The following is a 25,592-nucleotide window of genomic DNA, read 5'->3' as shown; positions in this document are numbered from 1 at the left end:
CTTTCCCCTACAGGACAGCCATGCTCACAGGGGAGAGCTCCTGAGCATGCCAGGCCATAGCGACCAGCTGCTGAGACTGCAGGCATGGCGATGAAGAAAAGCCAAAGGAGGAGCATGTGTGTGTGTTTGTGTGTGTGTGAGAGAGTTGTTATAGCTCACAAGGGAAGTAAAACACTGCACAGTTGTGCTTGTGTTGGCTGGAGTATGTCTTAGTGAGGGCTACTGATGGAGATCTCACAACAAGTCATGTGTGGGGCATATCCTCAGGTTTCCACTTGCAGAAGTGCAGATTCCTGGTCATCTGTGCATCTTCACAAGAATGAATTTTCCTCTACCTCACTCCTCTGTTGTACCTGACCCCTGCCAGACCCACAACAATAATGGTGACAAAAGCAGTGTTATTATGGAAACAACTGCCAAGGATCTCCCTTGACTTTAACTCATTTGACCCTTTTAATTTCCAGTATCTCAAAGAGGAAGGTGACCAAGCAGGCTGCTTCATTAAGTCTGTGACTCATTCTCTACTGCCCTCTTTCCCAAAAATGTCATCTGGTAGCTGATAAAGCTGATGAATTGCTCTGGGAGCTTGCTGACTATTTCCAGCCACCCCCTTCCCAAGCAGCCACAAGAAGCTGGACGACACAGAACTAGGCACATAACCAGGACGTGTGTTTGTGTAGTCAGGACTGATGGACGTACACAGCAATCAGCTCATTCCAAGGAGATCTCTTTTCCTCAGAAAGGCTGATTATGCCTGTTGCCAAAAATTTTGAGGAATGAGAGGGCTACTGCACTTGAAACCTGGTGGAGTTCCCAAGAGGGCTCAGAGAGCTGTTCTTTGGCTAGAATAGAGGAGTCTGCTGTCAGTCGAATGCCCTGCCCTCCAGGTGGTTGAGACCACATTGAAACAAAGCCAGAATCAGGTAAGTGACTTTACATACATCCTTCTGAAGGTTCATATTTACAACAGAAGTACCAGAGGACAATGGAAGAGGCAATATATTTTTGTAACATGGTCCTGTACATTAAATTATTTCAGTTGAGCTTACAATAGTAATATTACAAACTAGCTCTTGAATACACAGTTCTTTCTTTCCATGTGTCATTAATTAAGCAAAGGTTGGCCATTGTTTAGATTTTATAATCTCTTCACCTTGCAAACATGCCTAAGAAATATCAGCTCAACACTGCTCCCTTCAACAAATTTTCATAGCAGTAACAAATAATTTAATAGTCTTAGTGATGTGTAAACAAGAAAAGGGTCTGTCACCTACCTAGTACCCAGTAACTATCATACCTGAATTGTATTAAATTATGGGGATAAAAGGAGTGAAATTTTATCCTCAATACCAGAAAATGCAGATCTGAGTAGATTTTGAAGTATTATTTTGCTCTTAGAATTATTTTGCAGCTTATCATTGCATTTGCATAACCTCTGGGATGCACAGCCCCATGACTTGCAGAGTCATCTGGTAAATACATGCAGTAGATGAATTAGTAAGTAAATAAGGAGGCATATGTGCATTTCAGATGATGGATTCAGTGTCTGGCAAGTTAGGGCCCTGTACATTGTCACACATGGCATAAAATTATTATGTCTCATGTATAGAGATCCAAGATATAGTAGAAATGCATTTACTTGAAGTGTAAAACCCCAATATAGTTTAAAAATAGACTTTTGTGGCATTGCTAGAAGCTTGTCTAATTAATATGCTTTCTGGCACAACTTACTAGTTTTGAAAGTGAAGTTGATGGTTAACAGAAATGTGTATGTGTCTTACTTCTCCACTGAGATATTTCACTGCATAATGTCAGAATTGTTTTTTAAAGCTGTCACTACTTAATACATATACGTAAATGTTTTGCTTTTTGAGAAACCTCATGAGCATAGATAGAACTTCCCTGAGTGTCCCAAAAGAATTTATTTTTCTGTTGTAGTCCACAAGGTTTTAGTATAATGTAAACAGTGTAATATGGTTGAAAATGCAAGTCCACACATAAGAAGCACAACCTCAGCTCACTTGAAATAAGACTTCTTGGAAGTAAAAAGTTAAAAAATACATTTCTGGAGTTTTGGTTTATATTACCACACAGTAGTAACATATTATAGATCTTTAGCAATGGAAAACTTTGCTTTTCTGTCTCCATCTTAGCTCCACAAATTACAGTTTATTATCAGGTAGAGAACAGTGGGTCCATGATAATAAGTATTTGGCTAATTAATTCCTACTTTTATGTTAATTTGAATTTTTTTAATGATTTTTTTTATGCAAACTAAAGTTGTAGTGTAACTAGTATAACTATTCTCTTCAGCCAACACACTGAAATTACTGGATAAGATGGAAAAATAAGAAAAATAAATAAAATAATATAAAAAGAATTTATAAACATAAAATTTATAAATAAATAAAATAAAAAATAAGATAAATCTGCTATCAGACAGATTTATCAGAGGATCCTGAAAAAAACCCCAATCCATTCTTTCACCATTCCAGGCACCATCCATATTTTAACTCACTCAGGTTTTATTTTTATTTTTGGGCTCTTTCCCCTTAGTAAAGATGCATTCACGTAATAATGACCTGGCACATAGACTTGATGAAAGGCAGAGACTTTTAGCAATGGTATCCATGTCACATGCAGTCAGACAGAACTACAGAAATTTAAAATACAGTGGAGCTATCAATTTTACGAGGCATTACAAACCATTCCTATGCTTAATTTTAACAGAAAGCACCTTTGAATCATAGGTTGCAGAAAGAGTATCAAACCTCAGCAATTTTGTCAGAAGAAAAATTGTTTGAGGAGGTATCATCTACTGGTTGCATGTCTTTCCATTTTGCCCAATCTCTACTTCTTAAAATCAAGAAAAAAAATCAAGCACTTGCTCTTGAGTTTTTACTTGTATAGCTATGCCAACAAGAATAACATCAAGTTATTTAAATAATGAATGACATAAAATAGCATGCAAAAATGTTTGCTGTTATCTAGTAGGCAGGAAATCAACACAAAACATATCTAAATTAGCTGATTTTGTTTCTGTGGCATTTCTGGGCTACTAAATATTAATTCAACTCCTGCATGCTCTTTTTCTTTTCCATAGAAGAGCATGATGATTATTATCACAGACTGTTCCATAGAGAAATAATTAGCCTTGTATTAAGGAGATGGTCTCATTAAAGACTCACAGTGACCTCGATCTGAATTTCAGAGTTACAGCATCATTAATAGCGTTGTTAGCATCATCTACAAATTAAGTTCTGAAAACTGCCTTATGAATATAACCCATACAAATTCTAGAGCGTCATAGCTTTGACCATTATTATCCAAAAGCCATATTCTCTGTTGCTTGGTATTGTGTAAAATTTCTTTATTTATACACAGATGTTTTTGGTAACTGAAAAATGGTGATGACGGTGATGATGCAATAAATTTGTCTCCACTTTTTCTACTGGTAAATTTTAACCAGTATATCTGGCAAAGCTGGTAGCATAAGAAAGAGCAAGGTTAATGGCAGATTTTGAATATGAAATTTAAATTACTTGCTGGTTTTTGTAAACATTCTCTCTACTGTAATGATTCAGAATTATTTGGAAAAGAAACAAAAAACATGACACTGCACCATCAGATACTGTTCTCTGCAAGTGATTTTGAGAAAACAGGAACTGACTAACTCACTGTTGAAACTTTCAACAGACAGACTACTAACTGCTTTCACAAATCAGGATAATTCAAGAAAGCATGTACTATCCTTTTCAATCATATCACACACTTTGATGATGCCCATCCCCATCAGCTGATCATATCAGCTGTGCACTATTAGATCTTGTCAGATTAAGACCTTACCTGACTGCAGCAAGGAATTTTGCTGTTGACTCAACCCAGAGATATATATTAGAACTAGGTACAGATATACCAGAGGACTTGGGACTCAGCACCACAGAAAGTAATTTATTTAGCTGTTGTGATAAAGCATGACAAAAAAATTGCAGCTATGGTCCCTGTGTGAGCGCAATCATCTCAAGTCTAACAAAGGGAACGATGACTAAATTCTGCTGATTTCTTATCTGAATGGCATATTGAGAAGAAAGAAATACATATTTGAGATAAGAAAAATCTGTCTGGTAGAAAGACAGAACAACCAAGATGAGGAAATGGCCTGGAGGAAGCAGAATTTCAAGGACATTATAAATAAATGAATGCCTTTAGATGAAAAGTTACCATTATCAAAGACAACTGCACCAACCTGCTGAATTATATGTGTTTTTTTCAGTTGCTATCTTTGGTTCCTACCTGCTGAGCAGAAAATAAAGATGAAGATTGTTAAATCATGGGTGTGAAGATTTTTAAAGTTTGAATCAATATCAGGACACTTACCTTACTTCTCAAAGTCATAAGGAAAAAATCCTTACCTTGTCACACCTTCAGTGTTCTGAAACAATAGGGCCATTAAGAATGAAGGCTTTCCATGGTGAAGAGATGAATAAATCTACTCTTCATACCTATCTATCAAGTAGTCAAACATGATCTCTATTAAACCTTATTTTTATTGAATCAAATCTGCTACAGAAACATTCTTCAATTATCTGTGGCCTCCTGCCATACAAATATTGCAATGTTCAGAGAGAAATTGCCAAAATAATTCAGCCTTGGCACAGAAAGACAGGTCTCCAGCTGCTCCATTGGGCAAGGATGTTTTCCAATATAATACCAAATATCCAGGATCAAAAAGTGCTTCTCTTAGTATATTACATGAAGTAGTTTTTTAAATCTTCACATCTTACTTTACACTCATATGAATTAGAGTTGTGGACAGGTAGTATCTTCTATTCAAGGATAAAAAAAAAGCCTGGAAGAATAAATTACATTAATGTTTAAATGAATAAATTACATTACATACTGTTTCACTCCATCTCCTCTGGCTGTGCAACACAAGCTCTTTAAAGTACAGTTCAGTTCTCAAGATCTGGAGCTAAAAGTGAAGCTTGGAAATTATTTGTCTTGGAAATTACATTCAAAAACTGCAGTCTACTTTGTGTTTCCTGTGCCTACCAGCTTTTGGTGAGGTAGTGACCATACTCTGACTGGAGACATCCATGGAGATGTTCCTTGTTTTATTGCAGCCAACTCTCAAACTATTTATTTTTACTAGTAAGAAAGGAAATGTTAGCTTAGGCTCCTGACACAAAGTGGTCTATGTAAGGCAAACCTACAGTTTTGTCATGGATAGTTCACAGGTGCTCTGGCTGTCAAAGGGCAGAGCAGATTTGTAGTACTGGGACACCAGTTTAAATTCATTTATCCACTGTGTGCAATGCTGTGTAATCACAAAGCTGCTCCCCTCTGTCCTTGAGGTACAACAAAACCAGCGCTGGTTTAACTGAGTGCCGTGCTCTGATTCAGGAGCTGCTTCAGCCATCTGTGCAGTCCAAGTGGACAGTTCTGGGGATATCCTCAGTAGTTCACCCTGCGCAAGACATTCCTATTGCTCAGAACAGCCAAGGATCACATATGCTCAGATGAATCCAGACTGGATGGGGCCCTGAGCAACCTGGGCTAGGGGAAGGTGGCCCTGCCCATGGTGGGGGATTGGAACCAGATGGTTTAAGGCCGCTCCCAACCCAACCCAATCTATACTTCTATGAAGAGTGATGCTTCAGGCTTTAAAAGCCTACAAAATGATGAACTACAGACTACTTTATCTCAAACTCACTTTGACTTGCTTATGCTACAGGTATTTCTTTCCCTAGGGTTTAAGGCTGCCCTACACGTTTTGGGGTTCAAAGTTGATAGGTCTAATGCTATCATGTGCATTTATTTCAGGTTACAGTAGGCATGAAACAATACCTGTTAGACTGAAATTATTCCATTTATTTTGCATTCTGCAGTAGAATAGGGGATTGTGTCCATAGGGACTTCACAGATAATTTAAATTTAAAATAAAATAAAATAAAATAAAATCCCTCAAGCCTTGAAACAATTGTTTGATATTATGCCCTTTTATGGTCTCCTCCTTCACTAAGTCCTTTACTTCCTGTAATTTTGGTAAACTGCTTTTATGGATAGACTTTTAAAGTTGTAAAGGGCTCCCAACATAAAAGCTAATGCTGAATAGCTGTTCTCCAGTATCTTTTCCTCATGTATAACTTCTAAATGATTACAGAGAATGCAAGCAAGACTATAATCTAAAAATGGGTAGCATAAGCCTGAAACTAATACTTTTATGGAACGGTATCCTAGAATAATATTCAAGCCACATCTCTTAAGTTTCTCCATTTCCTTTGCTTTTCTTTAAAGTCTGATACTTATTTCTCCATGGAATGCAACAGCTTCAGAGGACCCTTTTTTAGATAGAATTCCAGCTGAGATTTGCCTAACAGAGTTAACACAGATGAGTAAATGCTGAAAACTGACAGCAAATAAGAAAAAACTATAATTTGTTTTGCTTCTATAGATCAACACTGCGAGACAACTGGTGAAAAAGCATCTACAACTATTGTTTTCTGCAGAATAATCAAGTAAAGACATATTTCTACAAACACTTGTGCTTTTCCTTTACCTATGTTTTCATGTGAATAGTGGCTTAAGAACAAATTTCATTTATTTTAAGAATCAAAATCCCACCTTTCCAGCAAGTACTTTTGGTAATCAGATTAAATACTGCAAACAAATCATGAACCTTAACAGAGTACTTTGACCTCATCTCTATTTAAATAAAGCAAGACTGTTTTACACTGTAATTGAAATATAAAAAACACCCAAGCCAATAAAAGTGTAACATTCTGATCTTATCTGTTTTAAGCAAAGATGGAAGGATTTTTTTTTATTTTCTTGTTTTGATTTCTGTTTAAAACATCACACATATAACCTATATCTCCATAATTCCCACTACCTGAGTTTCTTCTCTATATTGAGATTTTTTTATACAACATGAATAAGGTAATGAAAACATATTTTTCCTTCATTCTTTTACAACCAATGCTACACACATTTCTGTAGTGTGCCAGTCTCTGTATGTCTCCTCTTGTGTCTCAGATTTCTTCTTTATTCTGATCTCTTTATTTCCTCCAGCAGCAATCTCCTAGCCTGCAGAAGTGCTTAATGGACCCTCTATTTCAGTTTTTCCCCACAGATATCTTCTTTCATGCATTCTGGTCCGTACATTAAATTCTCAGGTAGGCTTGGAGGCTCATTCTGGAAACATTTCTGTACTCAGCAAAAGCACTCCTCCACTTTAAGTTACAGTGGCACATAAACACTTGCAGGATCACATTTTATCCCAGCAGTCCTTTCCTGTCCTTAGCTAATCCCTATGCCAAACAACCTAGAGATGAAGACTACTCAGAACATATCTAAACCCCCATTTTTTTTCCCTGAGACTCAAACACTTACCCAATCAATTCATGTTCTGATTGTAGGGTCTTCAAACCGGCAAAATTTACAACCTCTCTTCGACAAAATCAACATCTTAGCTGATTTTAGGTCTGAGCCTGTGATGAACTGCAATTAGTACAATTTCCCTGAAGCCCTGAAAACCTCTCTAATATAAGGGGTTTTGACAGTGCTGTTCAGGATAGTTTTACTTATATTTTGCTATGTGTCTTCTATGGTAATATCTGAATAATCACATATCTACTACTATAAGAGATCAAAGATGAAGAGATGTATTTATCTTGAGATTTATTAACACTATGTCTAATAATTATATTCACCATGTCTAGAAAAAGATGCCTTTGATACTAAATCACTAATTGAATTTGATAAAGTCTTAATTACTGTATTATTAACAGATTCTATTTGGTATTTACTTGATAGATTTTCTTTAATCAGTAGTCGCTTATGGGAGTACTTTTCTTCTGTCTAAACATTTTGCATGGACTTAGATACTCTTGTATGATGATAGATGCTCTTGTATGATGATTAATGTTTAACCTTTTCCAAGATTCTTTGATACCTGCCCTGTTGAGGTCCAGCCATGCCCTCCCCGATGCAGCCCTCAGCTGTGACTCCTGACACTCTGGCAGTTGAACTGCTCTGGAACAGCGTGTGGACACTGTGCGCTCACATGGTGACTGCAGGGCGTTCTGATCTGGCCACTGCTTCAGCTTTGCATCTGACTCTAACTAAAACCAAACAGGAGTAAAATGTGTATCAGCCTCTGTGCTACCTCCTGAACCATTTTAAAGTGGACATCTTTAATCCTGAATACTTCTATTTGTAAAATAAACCACTCCATGTAACACATCACAGTCCACAACAACGTAATCCCATGGGAACCAGGATAAACTTTGCCTCTCTGCCATGGGCAAAACAACTGCTCAAGTTACCCAAGTTGGAACACTGGGGCTGGCAGTTCACTCCGAACATCCATCTTCTGCACTCTAGAAAATTCTTATTTTTATTTGTTTTCTTGAGATAAACTTTTCAGCAGTAAAATATAGACAGTGTATTTTATTTTCATTCCTTTTATAGTTGCACTTCCAATTTCTATGAAAAATCAATAAAATGCAAGTCTGTATTTTTATGGTATGAATGTAGAAGCAAAAATAGAAAAAATTTAAAAAACCTGGTCACCAACTAGTTCAATTGAACATGTCCATTTTAGTTTGCTTTACTTCAGTAAGGGTATGACACTAGTAAAAGTACTTGTGTTCTCAACTGTTTGAATACAATTCTCCTCCATTGCTTCTGGAAAGCACCACAGGTTCATAGTCTATGTAGTTGTATTAAGTTCATGTTGGTCTATGGAACAACTTGAATTTTCAACCATCAGTTACCATGGACAGCTTACATCAAAAAGTAGGGTTGTTGGAATGATGGAAAATCTAAATGTAAGGGGAAAACAATCCCTGAGATGAGATGAAAGACAGAGGAATTGAGCAAACAGAACAAGCAAAAGCCAGCATCAACTAGTAGTGCAATTCCTGCTCTGCACCCGCAAACGCCAATGATGAGAGGCTGTCCACGGCTGTTTTCTCTCACTTGCTGTGGAGGTCAAACACTGTAAATAACAAATGCTTCCTCCTCCTTTGCTTACTTTTTATATCTAATGCCACATGATATGGAATATGCCTTTGGTTTATTTGGGTCAGCTGTCCCACTTGTATCCTCTCCCAGGATTTTGCCCACCCCCAGCCAGTGATGGGGAGAATGTTGGACAGTGTTGATGCTGCGCCAAACCCTGGTGTCACCAACACCTTTGTAGGCACCACACAAAGCAGTGAGACTGCCGTGAGAAAATGAGCTCCACGTCAGCCAGACCTAATACAGACACACAGTCAGAGAATGAGCACTGACAGTGGCCTGGGAAGGAAACACGGGGCCCAGGAAGCATTTGCTTAAGCCATTCTCACAGGCAGCCTCATGGAATGATTGCTATGCAGCGAGCTCGATGCTAAATTTCTGACAAAACGTCAGTGGTTAAAGGGAATTCTGTTACTTCGTCGTTACTGAAGCACTTCCACAATGTGCTTGGATCTTGCCACCACAAACAGGTCTTATTCTCCAGCGCAACTTCCGGATCGGTGCCAGCGAAGCCTCTCCGAAACGCTCCCGGGAAACCGCAGCTGAGGTGAATTTGGCCAGAGGAGGAGGAACCGCCCTGCCCTCAGCCTGCCCCGCCTCGCCCCTCATCCCGCCCTGCCCTCAGCCTCGCCCCTCATCCCGCCCTGCCCTCAGCCTGTCCCGCCTCGCCCCTCATCCCGCCTCGCCCCTCATCCCGCCCTGCCCCTGTCTCTTATACACATCTAGATCCCGCCCTGCCCTCAGCCCCGCCCCTCTCCCCTCCCACCCCCACTGCGCACGCGCCCGGCCCCAACGCCCCGAACGCTGCCCCGCTCCCCGGCCCGTGACGTCATGCCGCCACCTGCCCTCGCTCGACGCGTTGCCCGGAAGCGTCCGCCCGGGCAGTAGAGCCCGTCGGAGAAAGGTTCCGGGCAGGTTGGGTTCCGGGGCTGCCCCGCTGAGGCGCGGCGCGGCCCGCGATGATCCCGGTACCGGTGGTGGTGACCGTGCTGGGCGGCTGGTGCGCCGTGTACCTGGCGGACACGCTGCTCAAGGTGAGGGCTGAGGGCGCAGAGCAGGACGGGGCCGGGAGGAGGCAGCGGCAGCCCCGTTTACCCCCGCGCCGGGAGCCCCGGGTGGCCCAGCGGCCCCGCTGCCGTGCCCGGGCTGGCGGAGGGGCCGCGCCCTGCCCGGGCCCGCCGCGCTCCCTCGGGCCGTGAGGCGATCCCGGCCCCAGGCGGGCCTCCCGCCCCGCAGCCGGGCCCCCGGTCCGGGCAGCCCCTGCCCCGCTTCCGCCCGGCGCTGGGCTCCAAACGCCACCCGGGAGAGTGTGCTAAAGGACCAAAGCCGCGAAAAGTTAGGGGAAACAGCCTTTAATATAGTGCTTAAGCGGTTCCGTGGCATTAGACGTGCTATCTGAAGTTTATTGCTATTATTATATTAACGACCTAAAAGACAACGTTGTAAGTTTGCGGTGTAGAGTATGCGCCCTATAATGATGACTTTCCTAAAAAAATTTAAAAGTAACACGTATTTATTTCTTTTGGATATCTTTAATTTTACTGGAAAAAATTGAGACAGAACTCGATACAAATACATTTTTAAAGAAATAAACTTTGATCCTCGGAGAGTATTAGGAGACTCATCCTTTTCCTCCTGATACAGGGGGAAAGGTTTAAAAAGAAAATACACCAAGACACCGTTTGTTATATCTGGGATGCATCTGTGCATTGCTCAAGTTTCATTAAGTGGTGTGGTGTTGTTTTGGCGTTTTCTTAAAGATTCAGAGGTATGATTTCTAAGGCATGACTGGAATTGCAAAGAATGCATGCAAAGTAGGCTGTGTGCTGGTTAAATATGAGGGAAAACGAAATTAAAGGTTTGATCTGTAATTCTTAATTTTACAGTCCAGGAGCTGCACCTGTTTCTGCCAAGGCAGATGAGGCTTAGTGATACTAAAGTACAAAATGTATTTTGTCACTTCTATAAAATATAGAAAGAAGTAAAAGAAAATTCAGGTGCTCAGAAAACTTGGAAAAGTGTCTCCCCCTGCAGCTAATTAGAGTGCAAATGTAGCTCCGTTAATGATGAAAGCTGATAACTGCAAAATATTAGTCTGTACATAATGACAATAACAAATACAGTCATTTACCTCAAAACTTCTCAAATTTTCTTGCAGTAAGTCTATGTTAAGTATTTGGGGAAAAAACCCAAAAAACAAACAAACAAACAAACAAAAAAAACCCAAAAAAACCCCCAAAAACACCAAAAAACCAAAAGCAACCAACATTGTTTTGAAACACATGAGATGAGTGGCCAGGTACCAGAAGAACGTGCTCTGACTGCACTGAGACACACCAGGAAGGTCAGCCAGGAGACTGCTTCTCTTTTGGCAGCAGCTTTGTGTCTGGTGAAGACTTTTGGGCTGTGAAGCAAGAACTGAGCTCAGGTACCAGACCTGTTGTGCCATTGTGCTGAGAACATTTGCATCTCTGAAATTCTGAAGATCTCTTTTTGCATTATACCATAAAATCATTCTCTTTTGTAAACAGGGAGAGCCATCATTTCTTGCAGCAGCAAGGGAGTAAAAAAAAACAACCCTACATTAGAGTCTACGTAATGCCTGATTTATGTTGAAAAAGAAGGGGCAATGCCTGGAATTCTATAGCAAGCATGAAAGTCCAGGCGTTCAATTTTAATTCTGATCTTTTAACTGAAAGTTGACATTAATTGTCAGGAATTATGTGGGAGCTGTTGAGTTTCAGTGAAATTACTAGTAGATCATGTGTTGTACATCTCAGTCATAGGTTTCCCTGTGACTACCACAGTTGAAATAGAATTTGGATTAAATAACCAGATTTATTAGGAAGCTCAGGTTGCTTTTTTTTTGCTGTACATCACCACAGTCACAACCCAAGGCTGCTAGCAACCACAGCAAAACTGTTTAATTAATGGTACTGCTCAAATCTCAAATCACTTAATAGTGTAATTACACTAAGAGGATGTACATGGGTTTGAGCATGAGTAAAAAATTATATGGGAGCACTTTTCCATGTGTGATCCTGTTGATGTTTTTGGCAAGAGAAGGATGTGTGCTGTAACTTGCAATTAATGTTTATTCTGTAAATCTGTTCAATGTGCAATGTTTTTTGCTCAGTTTGTTCTCTTACTGGTTTTGTTCAGATTTAAAATATTTTATTTGGCAGTCTGACTCTTAGACTACAGTATAGAAAGTATAACTGTGTATAAATGTATTTTTGCCCAGATAAATACACATATTATAATATTGCTAAAATTAAAAGATACATTTTTGTCAGGAAACGAAAGCTATGCCAAATCAAGCTGGAATTTTGAATGTTAAGTCCTTCCTGTTGCTCCTCATTGTACCACTGCAACCAACGTTTTCATTGAAGCTTGGATTCTGTAAGAGGGAATCATCCTAAATTCCTTCTCCCCAGCGTCCTAAGTCATCACATTCCATTCTGCCCAAAGGCTCAGGAAAGAGTGAAGGATAAGAGGTTGTCCCTCCTTCTGCTGTGAGAAATAAAGGATGCATTAGACACATTCAGTCAAGGCTGGCTCTCAGCTTTTAAGGTCAGGAAACTGAAATGATTCAGAGCTCTTGAACAGATTTTACCAGCAAAGAAGAATGTTAAGGACTCCTGGTTGCTGGCAGATACCTATGGAGCCCCTGGAGCATTTAGCAGATGTCCAGCATTTTAAGGGCTTGCATAAATAAAAAAGTTCCCTTAGATCTCAAAGAGAAAGAGCCAAGTCCTGTGTGAAAGCAGTTTGAAATGAAGCACACCAGGGCATGAGGGTGCGTGTATAATGTGGTGATTCCACTGGGATCAGGACAGAAGGAGCAAAACTTTTCAAAGAGTTTTTTAGTATATTTTATAAAATTTTGCAGTCCTTTAGTGATCATGAATGTGTGATCGTACACAATTTGTGAGGAAAATACAAAAGAAAACATTTTTGATACCTTTCTTTTCCACATTTGACAGCTTTATGGTCAGTGATTCCATATTTCTCATGGAAAACTTCGTATTTATTTATGTCTTGCTAGGACAGTGGAGCTGTGATGTTGGAATGAATTAGATGGGATGAATTTGTGGCATTTATAGGGAAAAAAGTGGGGTTTGCATGTGATAAAAGAAACACATTTTCAGGTGTCAAATCAATGTATCTAATTAACTTTATTAGAATAATGTATTAGGGTGGTTTTGAGTTGCTTTTTTTCACTCTGTGGAGGAATAGGATGGGTATTTTTAATTCACAAATGATGGTTTCTCATGTCAGAAGTACTTAATGATGTACGTATTTTTGTTCTTAATTATCTGGTAGATTATTCGAGGAGGTAATTTTTTTTGTTTCCTTGGCTTATGTATCACTAATTGTGTACAAGTCTAATCATCCTTGTGATCTCTTCGGTTAAAATCAGCAAAAGCTGATATGATTGTGGACACTAAACTTAATGGTGCCATAGGGAGTGAGTAGTGTTGATGGGAGTGTCTTACAGGGCACATTTCTGATGGTGCCCTCAGCTGACAGAACAAAAATGTGGCTGAAATTGGTAGGGTGAAGAAGAAGGAAATGACACAGAAATATATAGGCAGAAAGGATAAATGGTGTAATAGGTAATATGTGAACAATGACTCAAGTAAATGGGTCTCACATCTGAGGAAATTCGTTATTTGAAATAAACTTTTAGTGTTCAAGGTTTAATTAATTTGACAAAATGAGAAAAGCTGTTAATAGAATTGTGCAGTGTGAGATCCTCAACTCCCACCACTGTGGTGCAGGGCAGGAGGAATGCAAGGAATTGGCAAGTTCTAAATTTGTTCAAAGGGCCACGGACAACAGCCAGAAACTTTTGAACTTTCTCGTGGGGGAGGAGAAGGGAGCCTGTTATGAACTACACATTCTGAATGTCTTCAGTAGGTGCTGCTGCTGGTGGGGAGTCTTGAGAACAATGCTCCAGTTCAGACAGCTCCAAACACTTGTCTGGATTGTGTCAGAGACACTCCTGCCTTGGGAACTGCCCAGTGTCAGAAGGCTCAAGGTTCATTTGTGCCTTTCCCGAGCTCTGAGTTCCTTTTTCACCTCCAAGGACAGCATTCCATCATCTGGGTTTCTGACACAGGCTTCCATGAATCAGATGACTAAAGCCTATTGAGAGTGCAGGTGCCATAAAGTAAACATTTGCAAAAACCATGGCTATTAGTCTATAATTCAAGATAATGCTGCATATAAGCATGGGTCATATTTCTCATCAAGAGAAATCTTTGGAACTACTAGAAGTATCTTGAAATGCTGGGAAGTTACCATAGTGAAACTGCTATTGCAATAGAGATTGATAATTTTAAATTCCTTGTGTTTTTTTGTTAGCCTGATCAGATGTTCCAGACCCTCTTCAGTTATAATATTTGTGTTTGAAAAGTAGACCTTGTTTTTATCCTTACTAACAGATATCTAACAGAATACTAAGCCATATCTCATCTGTATTAGATTTATTTATTTCAGCTGGAGACAAAGGAAGCATTTTTCATTATTGTAGTTTTTAAAATGTTTATTGGAATGTAATTGCATGTTGAAAGAATACCATCAACAGTCTGTAGCCTTCTAACCAGAAAGTAGGACTACTGAAAGTGATCTAACACTAGGAAAGGTGATGCAAGACCTTGTTTGTCAGATAACTCTGGATACCCAATCTCTCCCACAAACCTAATGGAAATGACATCAAAACAGTGGCATAATTTTTCCATATTACATGTCACACCTACCTATGTGTCAAAATGTAAATAACGTGTAGGACATCTACCTGAAATTATACATATGTTTTTATATAAACAGATCATGTTGACTGCTTGGTCACATTTACAAAATCTTCCTAGAATGTTTTGGTCAAACTGGTTTTCCTTTGTTTTGCAGTCCTCCAACTCTCTGAAGGCATCGTACGAGGACTGGCTGCTGACATACGGCTTGAGTGTCTCTCCCTTTCACCTGCGGTGGCAAACTGCTCTCTTCAACCGCCAGTTCTACAACTGGGGGAGATGGAAACCCAAATTTCTCTACTTATGGTATTAGTTCAGCATCTTTTTTCTTCTGTCAAATACAGAGTCAACAATTGAACTGCATTGGTGCCTTTCAGCATTAGAAGGGCAGTGGGTGGACATGGTTATTTTAATAGGCTAATGATAAAACCAGTTAGAGTGGTTGCTCTAATTGTACTGTGCCAGTATAAGTATTTGTCCTCTGCTAAAAAATACATAAATGTAATACAGGTTGCATATGGAGATTCTATAAAACTAGAAATCCTTAAACTTTTTACCTGTGGTTTGAACTATGGATAGTTTTGAAGAGTACAGCTATTATATGCAATACTGCATATAGAAGTTGGTCTGAAAGCAGCTGCTCAGATCCTAGATTATCCCCAATGCTGTAGACTTAGGTCTCCCAGTCACTAGAGTTTACAAAGTATTCAGAGACAGCTGTGTCCCTGTAGTTAATCATTGTCCAGACATTCAGCAATGATACCTGCTCAGAAACACCTTGCTTACTTTCTATCTTTCATCTGCCTGCACCTTGCCATGCAAAGGTTGCACAGTGCTGGGAATGGGTAGATAAATAGGGTGGTTGAGTATGGGTGCTCCTGGACTGGTTTAGAAAACTATTGCTCCGTTGCCTTCCTAGCACTATTTTGTATCTGCTCTGAAAATACAAAATGAGTAAGGTTTGAATTTCTGTTCATTTCCTGTATTGCTACCCTCAGTGAGATAGTAATAAAAGAGAGGTCTGCCTCATATTGGTTTCTGTGGTATGTAATGATTTTGTAATAATCAGTCTGAAATAGCTCTATGTCAATTACAATTTTTAATGTGTATAATTTATTACAGTATAGCATTTCCACTAGTCTCTTTAATTAACATTACAAGTACATGTTGCTTAAAATAAATCTACTAATTCCCAGTGAATTTCATTAAGGCTGATAAGAGAATGGTTGCACAGTTGTGAGCGGAAGAAGGACTGGTAGTGAAGTGTTTTAGTTATGAAAAAAAGTTATCACATCCCTCAACTGTAGGACAATGTAAAATAAGAATAATAATATTAATGCTGAATAAAAATTTGTCACTAGGTGGAGTGACATGAATTATTTTCAACATTGATTTTAAAGGAAAATTGGTGAGAAGAAGACCAATTGCTGTTAATATGGTCTTACAGTTGTACTTTTTAGTTGTTCTTTAAAAAAGATTCAGTCTCATTTATTTTTCTTTAGCCTGCTTTGTTGTTTGTGAGAAAGATGGAAAGTGTACTGAAAAAGCCTATATATATATAATTACATAAGCTGCCCCATCTTTTGATCCAGGTCTCTAAATATTTGAAGCTGGGGTGCAACATGGCCAATTATACATTGTTAGTTATGTTTCTATATTCATATCAATTTATATGTTTACAGTTACACAAATTGGATAACTGAATAAAAGTATTTGAAAATTGATCCAGGATATGGTTTGGATATAAAACATTTATTAAACAAGGAGAATATATGTTATTAATGTTATTATTGTATATTATTATTACTAGTTCCCTTAAATGTTTTTGTACTGGGTTGTTGATGAATTGTGGTAGCATCAGGTAAGTTTTGCCCTGTGTTTTGTGTAATAACTTGTGCTATAAAGCAGAGATTTACATAGCCAGAGATGATATCCTTTTCCTCTTGTGGCGGTGCATTGTTAACTATTTGCTTCTCTGTGTAGGTTCAGCATAGGAATGGTGTTTGGAATAGTTGCCATGTTTGGCTCTGTTATTCTGCTTGGAAAGACCCTCCTGCAAACACTGACCCAGATGCTCACTGAGGCTCCAAAAGCCCAGAATGATCGAATGCTGCAAGTTGTGGTGAGTGTTCCCTCCTCAGGTCTTTGTTTGAGAGCTGTGCACAGATCTAAAGTAGCTTCTAAACAGGGTATGGAATGCTTAAATATTCCCGTGCAAGAACAACCAAACTCCTGATGTTCATCTACATGAAAATGCAGATTGTTTTTTACCAGCCTTGAAAATGGGAGAGTGGGTATAGTAAAAGGACAAATGAAGGCAAAGATGTGGAAGAGTTTATATTAAAAGCCCTCACGAGTGGGAATTGGAGAGTCATTTTGAAAAGCCCCACATTATAGTGCTAAGAATAAAATTACAGTACTAAGAGTACTAAGAATATAAAACTGAGTTAACAGCTCGTTTCCTGTGAGCTGTACAGTGTAGAGGCTCTGGTGACCTTAAAGTTTGGAGAGCTCATACATAATTGACAAGAAAATACAAGTTCTATTTCTTTTAATACAATACAAAACAGCAGTGGAAAAGGAAAGAAGGGCAGAAAGCTTTGTTTGATATTAGAAGCAAAGCATTGTTAGTCAGGAGGTATTCTTTGATTCTTCAAGGAGTTAAGACTTAATTTACTGTGTGAAATTTCAAGTGCTGTTTCTGGCAGTGTCTACTTAAAGTCTGATGATCTACTTAGTAGTTTTATGGATTTCTGATGCTGGACAATATATTGTATGGTTTTAGAACAGAATGTATTTCACAGGATAGGAGAGATTGCAAATACTGTCTTTTTAATCTCTTCACAAGGCAGCAGTGGAAGAACTTACATTGTCTTGCAACAGATTTAACCTAGAAGGATTCCTAGTCACCTTTCTTATACCAAGAGTGAAATCTGACCAAAATGTATGGTTATTTTCCAGAAATTCAGAAAGTGTTATGGGATTGCTCTGCCTTCTGCTACATGGCTTAGAGCAGAGGTGCCCAGCCATGGTACTCTATTTAAGTACTCAGTTATTCAAGTGATCAGATGTTGAGAATTTTGTGCAGACACAATAGACCTTCCTGTAAGCATTGAACTGGCTGCATGCAGCTAGACTTGTAAAATGGCATGAGTGCAGGAGCCTGATTTAGCATGTGCCATAAACTCAGTGCTTTTGGATGGCTGTGTGTATTTCCCACAAGCAGAGTGATATAGATTCCAGCAGGATCTGTCCTAACCTTTCTGGAGTAAAGAAAGCCTCCTTTACATCTTCATTTTTTGAGGTTATTGTATGGATCTATCCACTTCTGTGACACCATAGTAAAGTGGTCATTGATAATATATTGCTCTTCGGAGAAACTAACACAGGCAGAACTAAAGTAAAGATGTGTCTTTGGAATTGGTGTGGACTGGAAGAACAGAAGTAGAAAAGTAGGATAATGTTCACAGTTTCAGTGTAGACTTGTTTCCTCAGTGACTGCCTACTGGCAAAATCATACCAAGGATTGACTGGCACTGAGAGTAGTTTAATAGAAAGGGATAAAGCAATGTCGTGTGCGCGGATAAGATTACTTCTCCTAAGCTGAGTTGTGGTTCTCTTCCTTTCTTACCTCATTCTTTCATTTGTGAATGGTCACCATTGTATAGTTCTGCCTGTAGCAAGTATTCTACATGTATTCTATGTACTCTTTTTAATGGGCAAGTGCTAGTGTAAATTGACACCAAAAAGAGACTTATGTGGTTGTGAAGAGGTGAAAAATGACTTAGGAGTACCTTCTAATTTAAATTATTTACTTGTATTTGACTGCCTGGAAGATAGCTAATTAGTTTAAAAAAACCCAAAAAACTAAAAATAGTTTAAAAAAAAACAACAAAACCCCACTTTTTCTTTGTAAACTTAATTTTAGCCTGTGGCATAAAGCTGTTTAGCCTTTAGCCTCTGGGTGTGTAGAGAGGGAGAAACAGTTCTGTTTATATTAAGATTTTTGTACACTTCCTCTTTTGTTCAGTTATGTACTTGATTTAAAATACCTGTCTATAGGTAACGGGGCTGTTTCTCTTCAGCTGCCCCCTCTTGTGTTGGTTGCCTACTGACAAAGGCAGGAAAGAGGCAGATTAGTTACAAGCAAAGGATCTTCTTTTACTAAAGGCATTTCCAGAAGGCCATAAAATACAAGACAGTGTGCTTTTTAACAAAATACTGCTATTGGTTTCACAATCCTTCATGAGATGTAGCTTCTGTTTTAGGTGAATCTTAAAATAGCTTCTTTGACGTAAAGTCTGAAAGCATCTGGTGCTGTGTTCTAGCAGACTGTAGTCATGGTGGAATTGAGATGGCAATTCTTGCTGTTGCCATCTGTCCTCCCACTGCAGAGGCAACACCACTGAAGTGATGCATTAGTGCCACCAGCTGATGCTGTAATGCAAGCTATGATCTTTAAGAAATGAAGTGTGGCCATCTTTCATATTGTGAGGTACCACAGCTGAGCCAGTTAAGGTAAATTCCTTGGTCACTGTCACACTCTTGAATTGTGTGAGGTGATTAACATTAATGAATCCTTTTGAAGGATTTATTTTAGCTAGATTGTCTCAACAACCTCTTGGAGAGTTCTGCTGCATGGGTAGGTAAATACATATATTAATATGCATTTATATGCCTTATATGCAGAATATGCAGGACTGAACAAAGGTAGAATCCCACCTACCTAGTTGGATGTGCAGCCATTTGTTTTCCATGACACTGGTTTTTATAGAATTCTACAGACAGGCCAGGACTTTTTGCCCACAGCATCTTTTGAGAGGCTGGATTGCAATTCAGGTTGTGTTCACATCAGTTTTTAGTGAGCATACTGAAGGGCAGCCTGCCTTGGGTAGAAAAAGCTGTAGATCTGACAGGCAAAATGCCCCAAAGCAAGCAGCAGAAGTGGTCTTATCATCCCACTGCAGCCCAGCAGCTGAGGGGGATGGAACCGAGCAGGATGAAGGTACATCAGGACAAAGGAGGGGATGGTTCCTCATGCTTTGACTAGTGACTACTTTGAAACCTGTCTGGAAGCAGTTGATGTCTCGTGACAAGTACAGTGAAGGACCTGGAAATGGTGGGAATCCACAGCAATAGGAAGAATATGAGGGGCCTGCATATTATGTCTTAGGTAAATCAGAATAGTATACTCATTTTTAGGTGGGTTTTTTTAAGATGAAATTGCCATGTCTAGACTACCAAAACATGAAGAATAGCTGAAAATTACCTTTTTTTTTTTTTTTTCTTATAAACTCTGTAAACTGGGATAATCTTGTGATTTGTATAGGAAAAGGGAAGGGAGAGACTGATTGTTCAGCTGTCAACTTATTTTGAACTTTTTATGTTCATACTCTTTAATGTGCCATACAATTTTTATTATTTTCTTTTGAAAGGTGGATCTTTTCTATAGCTATGGCTGCAGGAAATTTTAAACTAATGCTCAGTGCCAAGCTTGTTTCATTTGAATAGAAGTTTGTGTACATTTTTATAAACTTCTCGAGCTTAATATAGAGTAGGACACATTTGGTCAGAGCTGTGGGGAATATATAGGGCAGGGAGAGGGCTTTTGTACCTGGAGAGCTATTTAACTTTGAACAAAAGAGTATATCATTAATATATTTTAAAATGCATTGAATAAGTCGGTTAAAAATGCAAACTGATCATGCTGCATGAGAACAGCTCTTGTTCTGTTGTGGGTCTGAAGAAATGAGTGAGAGCAGCAAATTTAGGAGCGGAATGATTCATCTTTGTACCCCTTGTTTTCCTCCTGTGTTTTGTTTTGTTGTCATGCCCACATCAACAGGTGCCTGGTGTCAATTTGCCGGTCAGCCAGCTGACCTACTTCTTCTCTGCAATCCTCATCAGTGGTGTGATACATGAAGTCGGCCATGGGGTGGCAGCTATTCGGTAAAATCTTTTGCTTTTCACCTACTGTGACAACAAAGCCAAATATTCCAGAGCACACACTTACCCAGGAATGTGTTTGGCACTGCTTTGTTTTATCTAGAGAGTCTGTTTAGTCTGTAATTCATAGCTTCCTTAGATTTGAAGTTTGGAAGGGTGTACAAATTAAGAATAGAGTTTTAATACAGTGTCTATTATACAGATACCATGAGGAAGGACTTCTGCTTTATAAATATAGCATCAGGTTTAAAACAGGGTTTTTTTAAGTGGCCCTGTTTTTTAAACAGAAATTTCATTTCTGCACCTTTGGCACTTGAAAAGAATTCATACTATTGCACAGTGATACTTTAAAATTGATTTTTAATTGATTTGTTTAAATATAGCTTGTGAAATATGATATGAACAGGTTGAAGCAATAACTTGGTCAAATGTGATTTGCCCCTGTTAATCTCAGGGATATATTAGTTTTGATCAAAATTATATTTTTAATGTCCTTAACTATGATGATTACTTCACAAAAATTATTTGACAGGTTAGTCATTACTGTTAAATGCCACTTTAGCATAAGAAGGTTAGGCAGTGATTACTGGGACCAGTGTTCAGGTGTCCTCCACATTTCTCCTGGACAGCATCATTATCTCTTCTTTGAGGATAAAGCCCAAAGTTGTTTCTGTGATTTTCCTTAGTGTAGGAAGTTATGACTGCATTTTAACCCATATAATTCCTTTTCTGTAACCCCAAAGGTTCTCATTCAAAAAGAAGGTTTGAGACTCTCTATGTTTCATATGCTCTGCTTGCCTTTCAGCTTTCTTCCCTCAAATATTCACTGGGAATTTTCTGTGGAGGATAAACCTTTTGCTTACCCCATCACAGGAAGCAGCAACAAAATTTTCTTTCTACTGTGTGTTGCTGGCAGGCTGCAGAGGAGCTAGGAGTTAATACAGAGCTCTTTTTAAGCAGAAAGGAAGAAATTATTGTATCTTAATGGTGTGATATCTTTTTTCAAGGTCTAGAGCAAAGGCTTTGAATATTCAGTTTTGGGTTATATTTCTGTCAAAAAATTGTGTTTCCAGCTATTTCCAGAGAAATTATTTGGTCCAATGTACACTGGCTGCTAATGTTGCTGCTGCTGCTGTTTTCTTCTTGACTTTTTTATTTTCCTTCTAGCACAGGTTGGGTCTATAGTGCCATTACTGTAAATCCTCAGAGTTTCAACTTCACTAAAAAACTGTGCTGTGGACAAATTTTATTATTCTGGCAAGTCACTTAGCCTTCCTGAAATCTAATACACTTTTGCCAACTTCAGTTCTAGAAAGCATTAGCTTTGAACTATAAAAGCTCAAATATTTGAGCCTTAGCTTAGCCAAGGCTTGTACCAAACAAGTCTTTTTGTTCCTCCCTGTATATCCTCTATCCAAGTCATGGAATCTTGAATAGGCATTAAACTACCTATTATTAATTGGTAGCATGGGATGAGTTAACTCCACAGTATTAGTGTGTGACAATTCTGAATAATTTTGTATAGTTATTTCTCTTCTTTTTGTGTATACACACAGTAAATAGATAAATGTAAATAAATTAAATGTTAGACCCAGTACATTGTCTCAGTAAAGATACGGGATTAGCTGGTCTGTGCCCGGTTTGTCTTGGAACTTTATTTTGCCATGTCTCTCTTTAGTCTCTTATGCAATTTCTAGCTTCAAAAAACCTTAATGTATTTGTTCTAAAAAATTCCATTTAAAAGTAATAGCAAAACCCTTGGAAAAAAAGTATTATTTGTATAATAGCGTCAGCTACTAATATATTTAAATAGAACCATAGAGTGTTAAGGTTTGGAAGGGCATTAGCATTTGTCCTTTTAACTTCTTGCCCTGTTTTCATTTTTTTAGATGATATTTTCCTCATTTTGTTCATTTGCAAGTTACTCTAGGTTCCATTTAGGAGAAACAGAGGAATTAAAAATTCCAGAACTGTGGAAGTGTTTCTTTAAAAGGAAAGTGATTGTTTCTTGCAAATATTTTTACATAGATGAGTTTGAAACTGCTTTCTACAGAGTGACATTTCTTTACTTAAAAGAACAATTACCTCAGATGTTGAAATACATCTTAACATGAAAGTTAGGTTGGTTTTTAAAAAGTGTTTTATGTGTTATTGTTACCAGGACACAGAAAATTAACTTATCCTTTGTATTTTAACCAAACTTAAAAATGTATACAGTTTAGAAGTGACAACTACTGTAGACAACATCCTTTAGTTTAATTATCTCTCAATTACTAATAGTATAAAAAATAAATCAGTTTTATAATTAAAATTTTAGTCATTCTTGTTGTCAAAAAATTTGTGCTATGTAGAAGCTCTCAGTTTTTCTTTTGTTTGTTTGAAGCTACATCTCCTCACTTTTCCTTTTTTCTTTTCAAGAGAACAAGTACGATTTAATGGATTTGGGATTTTTATTTTCATTGTCTATCCCGGAGCATTTGTTGACCTCTTCACAACTCACCTGCAGCTGATATCTCCTGTCCAGCAGTTAAGGATATTTTGTGCAGGTAATAGTTTGTGGTTTTTTATTAAATCTTTGCTTATTCTAAGGCATCATTTGTGAATCTTTGCGTATTTAAGGTTTAGAATTAATAGGTACCAAACCTTCTCTTTACCTAATGGTGATCCTTCTGTTCTGAACCTGTGTTGGCATCTCAGGAAATCATTTGATCATTACTGTCCTTATTGAGCTGCTTTCTGGGATAGACATGTTAGTTTCTGGGATCTTAAATTAGTGCAAATTTCCTGTCATGAAAAATATTATTAAATTCTTAATCTAATTTAGAATGGTTGTGCATAAGAAGTTCTAGTTGTGAGGTCATGGAAAAATTGTGGTTTCTGATCTTCCTCTCATTAGAAAGAGCTCTTGCACCAGGTGCAGAAGTTCCTCTGTCTGTTTTGTTTGTTTAGGGTTTGGGATGTTTCTGACATTGTATGGCCTAAGTAGGAAAACCTTGGAGCATGCAAGCTGGGAAATAGTCAGCCAGAATGGTGCTGTGAGAACAGGACTTCATGTCACAAGTCAACATCCTTGAACAATTCACTACTGTTTTCTGCAATAGGAGCAATCTATTTCTCAATAGTATTGTGAGTGATTTTCACTGACCTGTGAGTTGTGTTATTATACAGGTCACTGTGTTTTGATGTTGCCATCAGGAGGAAATAAATGTTAAAACACAAACATCCAAAGAGAATCATAGCTTATGGCACCAGATAACCTCTAGATGTTTTTGAATTGATGTTTTTTGAAGTCTGTTGCTACTGGGAAGTAGAGCCTGGTTGCTGTGAATAGTCAAACTGAGACTGTGTTGTTCTGCCTCAGCCACTTGTGTGATTATTTCTAGAGGCAAAGGTGGCTCCCAAAGAACTGAAAGAGAGATAGAAAAGTTATCATCTTGGTTCAGTTCTTGATACTGGTGTTTTTCTGTTGCAGGCTAGCAGCCAGCCTGTTGTAATGTTTAGTTATTAACATTGTTTCTTGAATATTTTATCTAAAACATCATGTAGAGAAGCCTTTAGCAAGCATGTTTTCAAGCTTTCATAAATCAAGTAAATAATTACAAATGTTAGGTAAGTAAATATATCTGTATTCCAAATACCCAAATCAACAAAAATCATTCACTACAATAGGCTAACTTGTATAAAGCCCTGTTTCTCAAATTAATCTGTTTCCATTTCCATCTACTGGGAACAGAACTGAAAGAAAAAGCATACTGAATTTCAAAATGTTTTTTTACACAGATTCCTGGGACATTATCTAGAAAAATAGAATACTGAGGTGTAATAGAAAATATTTGCTTGCATGTTTTGATGACAAACACCTGTAATAATGTTTCATGTTTCTCAGGAAACCTGAAATAGGGGAATACAAGGCAAGAGTAAACATGTTGCGAGACTGGTCAGCATGAATGGCTTGCTTTCAGTTAGGTATAACAAATAAATGCATTTTTTTACAGTTTATGGTAGATATGTTTCAGAACTAGGATGTTTGATAATGATAAAATGCCATATTCAGTTAACAACCAATTTCTTTTATTTGTCAGAACAGTTGAATGAACTTACTCCTGGTGTTCAGAAATTTGAATTTAGAGAGACATGATCTCAGATTTTTGTATAGCAGCTAAGCAACAGAGCTAGATTAAAGGCTAATACCAGATATTCTTTTTGTAGTCCAGCTATAGTCTAGAGATTAAAAAATGCATTTTTTGTACAGTAGATGGCATCATGTGCTCAAGAATAGGAAATGAGTGTTCTTGTAAGACTTGTGGTATTTATTGCATGATTCCATGCCTACTAGATAGATGAAAACATGTTCTTGTAATTAGTTCAAATATTTGTATTACTTTCTGACATAATTTTTAATACATCTCATCTTGTTTTTAACAGGAGTTAAATGTTTTTTGTTTTGTTTTTTAATTAATTCTTAGTTAATAAATTATTTTAAGGTGTTTTAGGATTGTGTGAATTGTCCCTTTTTAAATGTAAGTAATTAGGTGTCCAAGGATGAGGCTGTTTTAGAGAGATGAAGTGGAAGGTAGACTGGGAAGTGTGCCTCTACAAGTATTCTCATTTGGAGCATGTTTATTTTTCTGTGGATCACCTGGGATGAATTTGAAACCTTTCTATTTTAGTCTTCTTGCTGTATTCCACACAACAAATGGTGTCAATTTTGATAGCAAGGCCCATAGCTGCTTGAAAGTATTCCTTGTCAATCTCTAGCAGTTCCATCACCTCTTTTTTATTATTAATATTTTAAGGGTTGGGTTTTTTTTCAGCTTACTCTGTATAGCAGCCACACTATTGAAAAGAATGTTGTTTCCATTTTAC

General features: G+C 38.1%; 1 protein-coding gene across 3 annotated transcripts in view; it reads left to right on the top strand.

Annotated features, from left to right (window-relative positions):
- Positions 1-667: 667 nt before the first annotated feature.
- MBTPS2 (membrane bound transcription factor peptidase, site 2) overlaps positions 668-25,592 on the top strand; it is a 49,644-nt gene continuing 24,719 nt past the window's right edge. For 2 of the 3 annotated variants that reach the window (XM_015636430.3, XM_033512289.1), the window contains exons 1-5: positions 9,823-10,058; positions 14,938-15,086; positions 16,764-16,902; positions 20,626-20,729; positions 23,145-23,272. In XM_015636430.3, the coding sequence (XP_015491916.1) occupies positions 9,984-10,058; positions 14,938-15,086; positions 16,764-16,902; positions 20,626-20,729; positions 23,145-23,272 (595 nt within the window). In that variant the 5' untranslated portion in view covers positions 9,823-9,983. Of the gene's footprint in view, positions 924-9,822; positions 10,059-14,937; positions 15,087-16,763; positions 16,903-20,625; positions 20,730-23,144; positions 23,273-25,592 lie in introns of those variants that run through there. The other variant, XM_015636437.3, reaches the window with a different exon arrangement.

The sequence above is a fragment of the Parus major genome, chromosome 1 (genome assembly GCF_001522545.3).
Source record: "Parus major isolate Abel chromosome 1, Parus_major1.1, whole genome shotgun sequence".
Lineage (NCBI taxonomy): Eukaryota > Metazoa > Chordata > Aves > Passeriformes > Paridae > Parus > Parus major.
The sequence above is the reverse complement of the archived record's forward strand: the minus strand, read 5'-3'. Positions and strand labels throughout refer to the sequence as shown.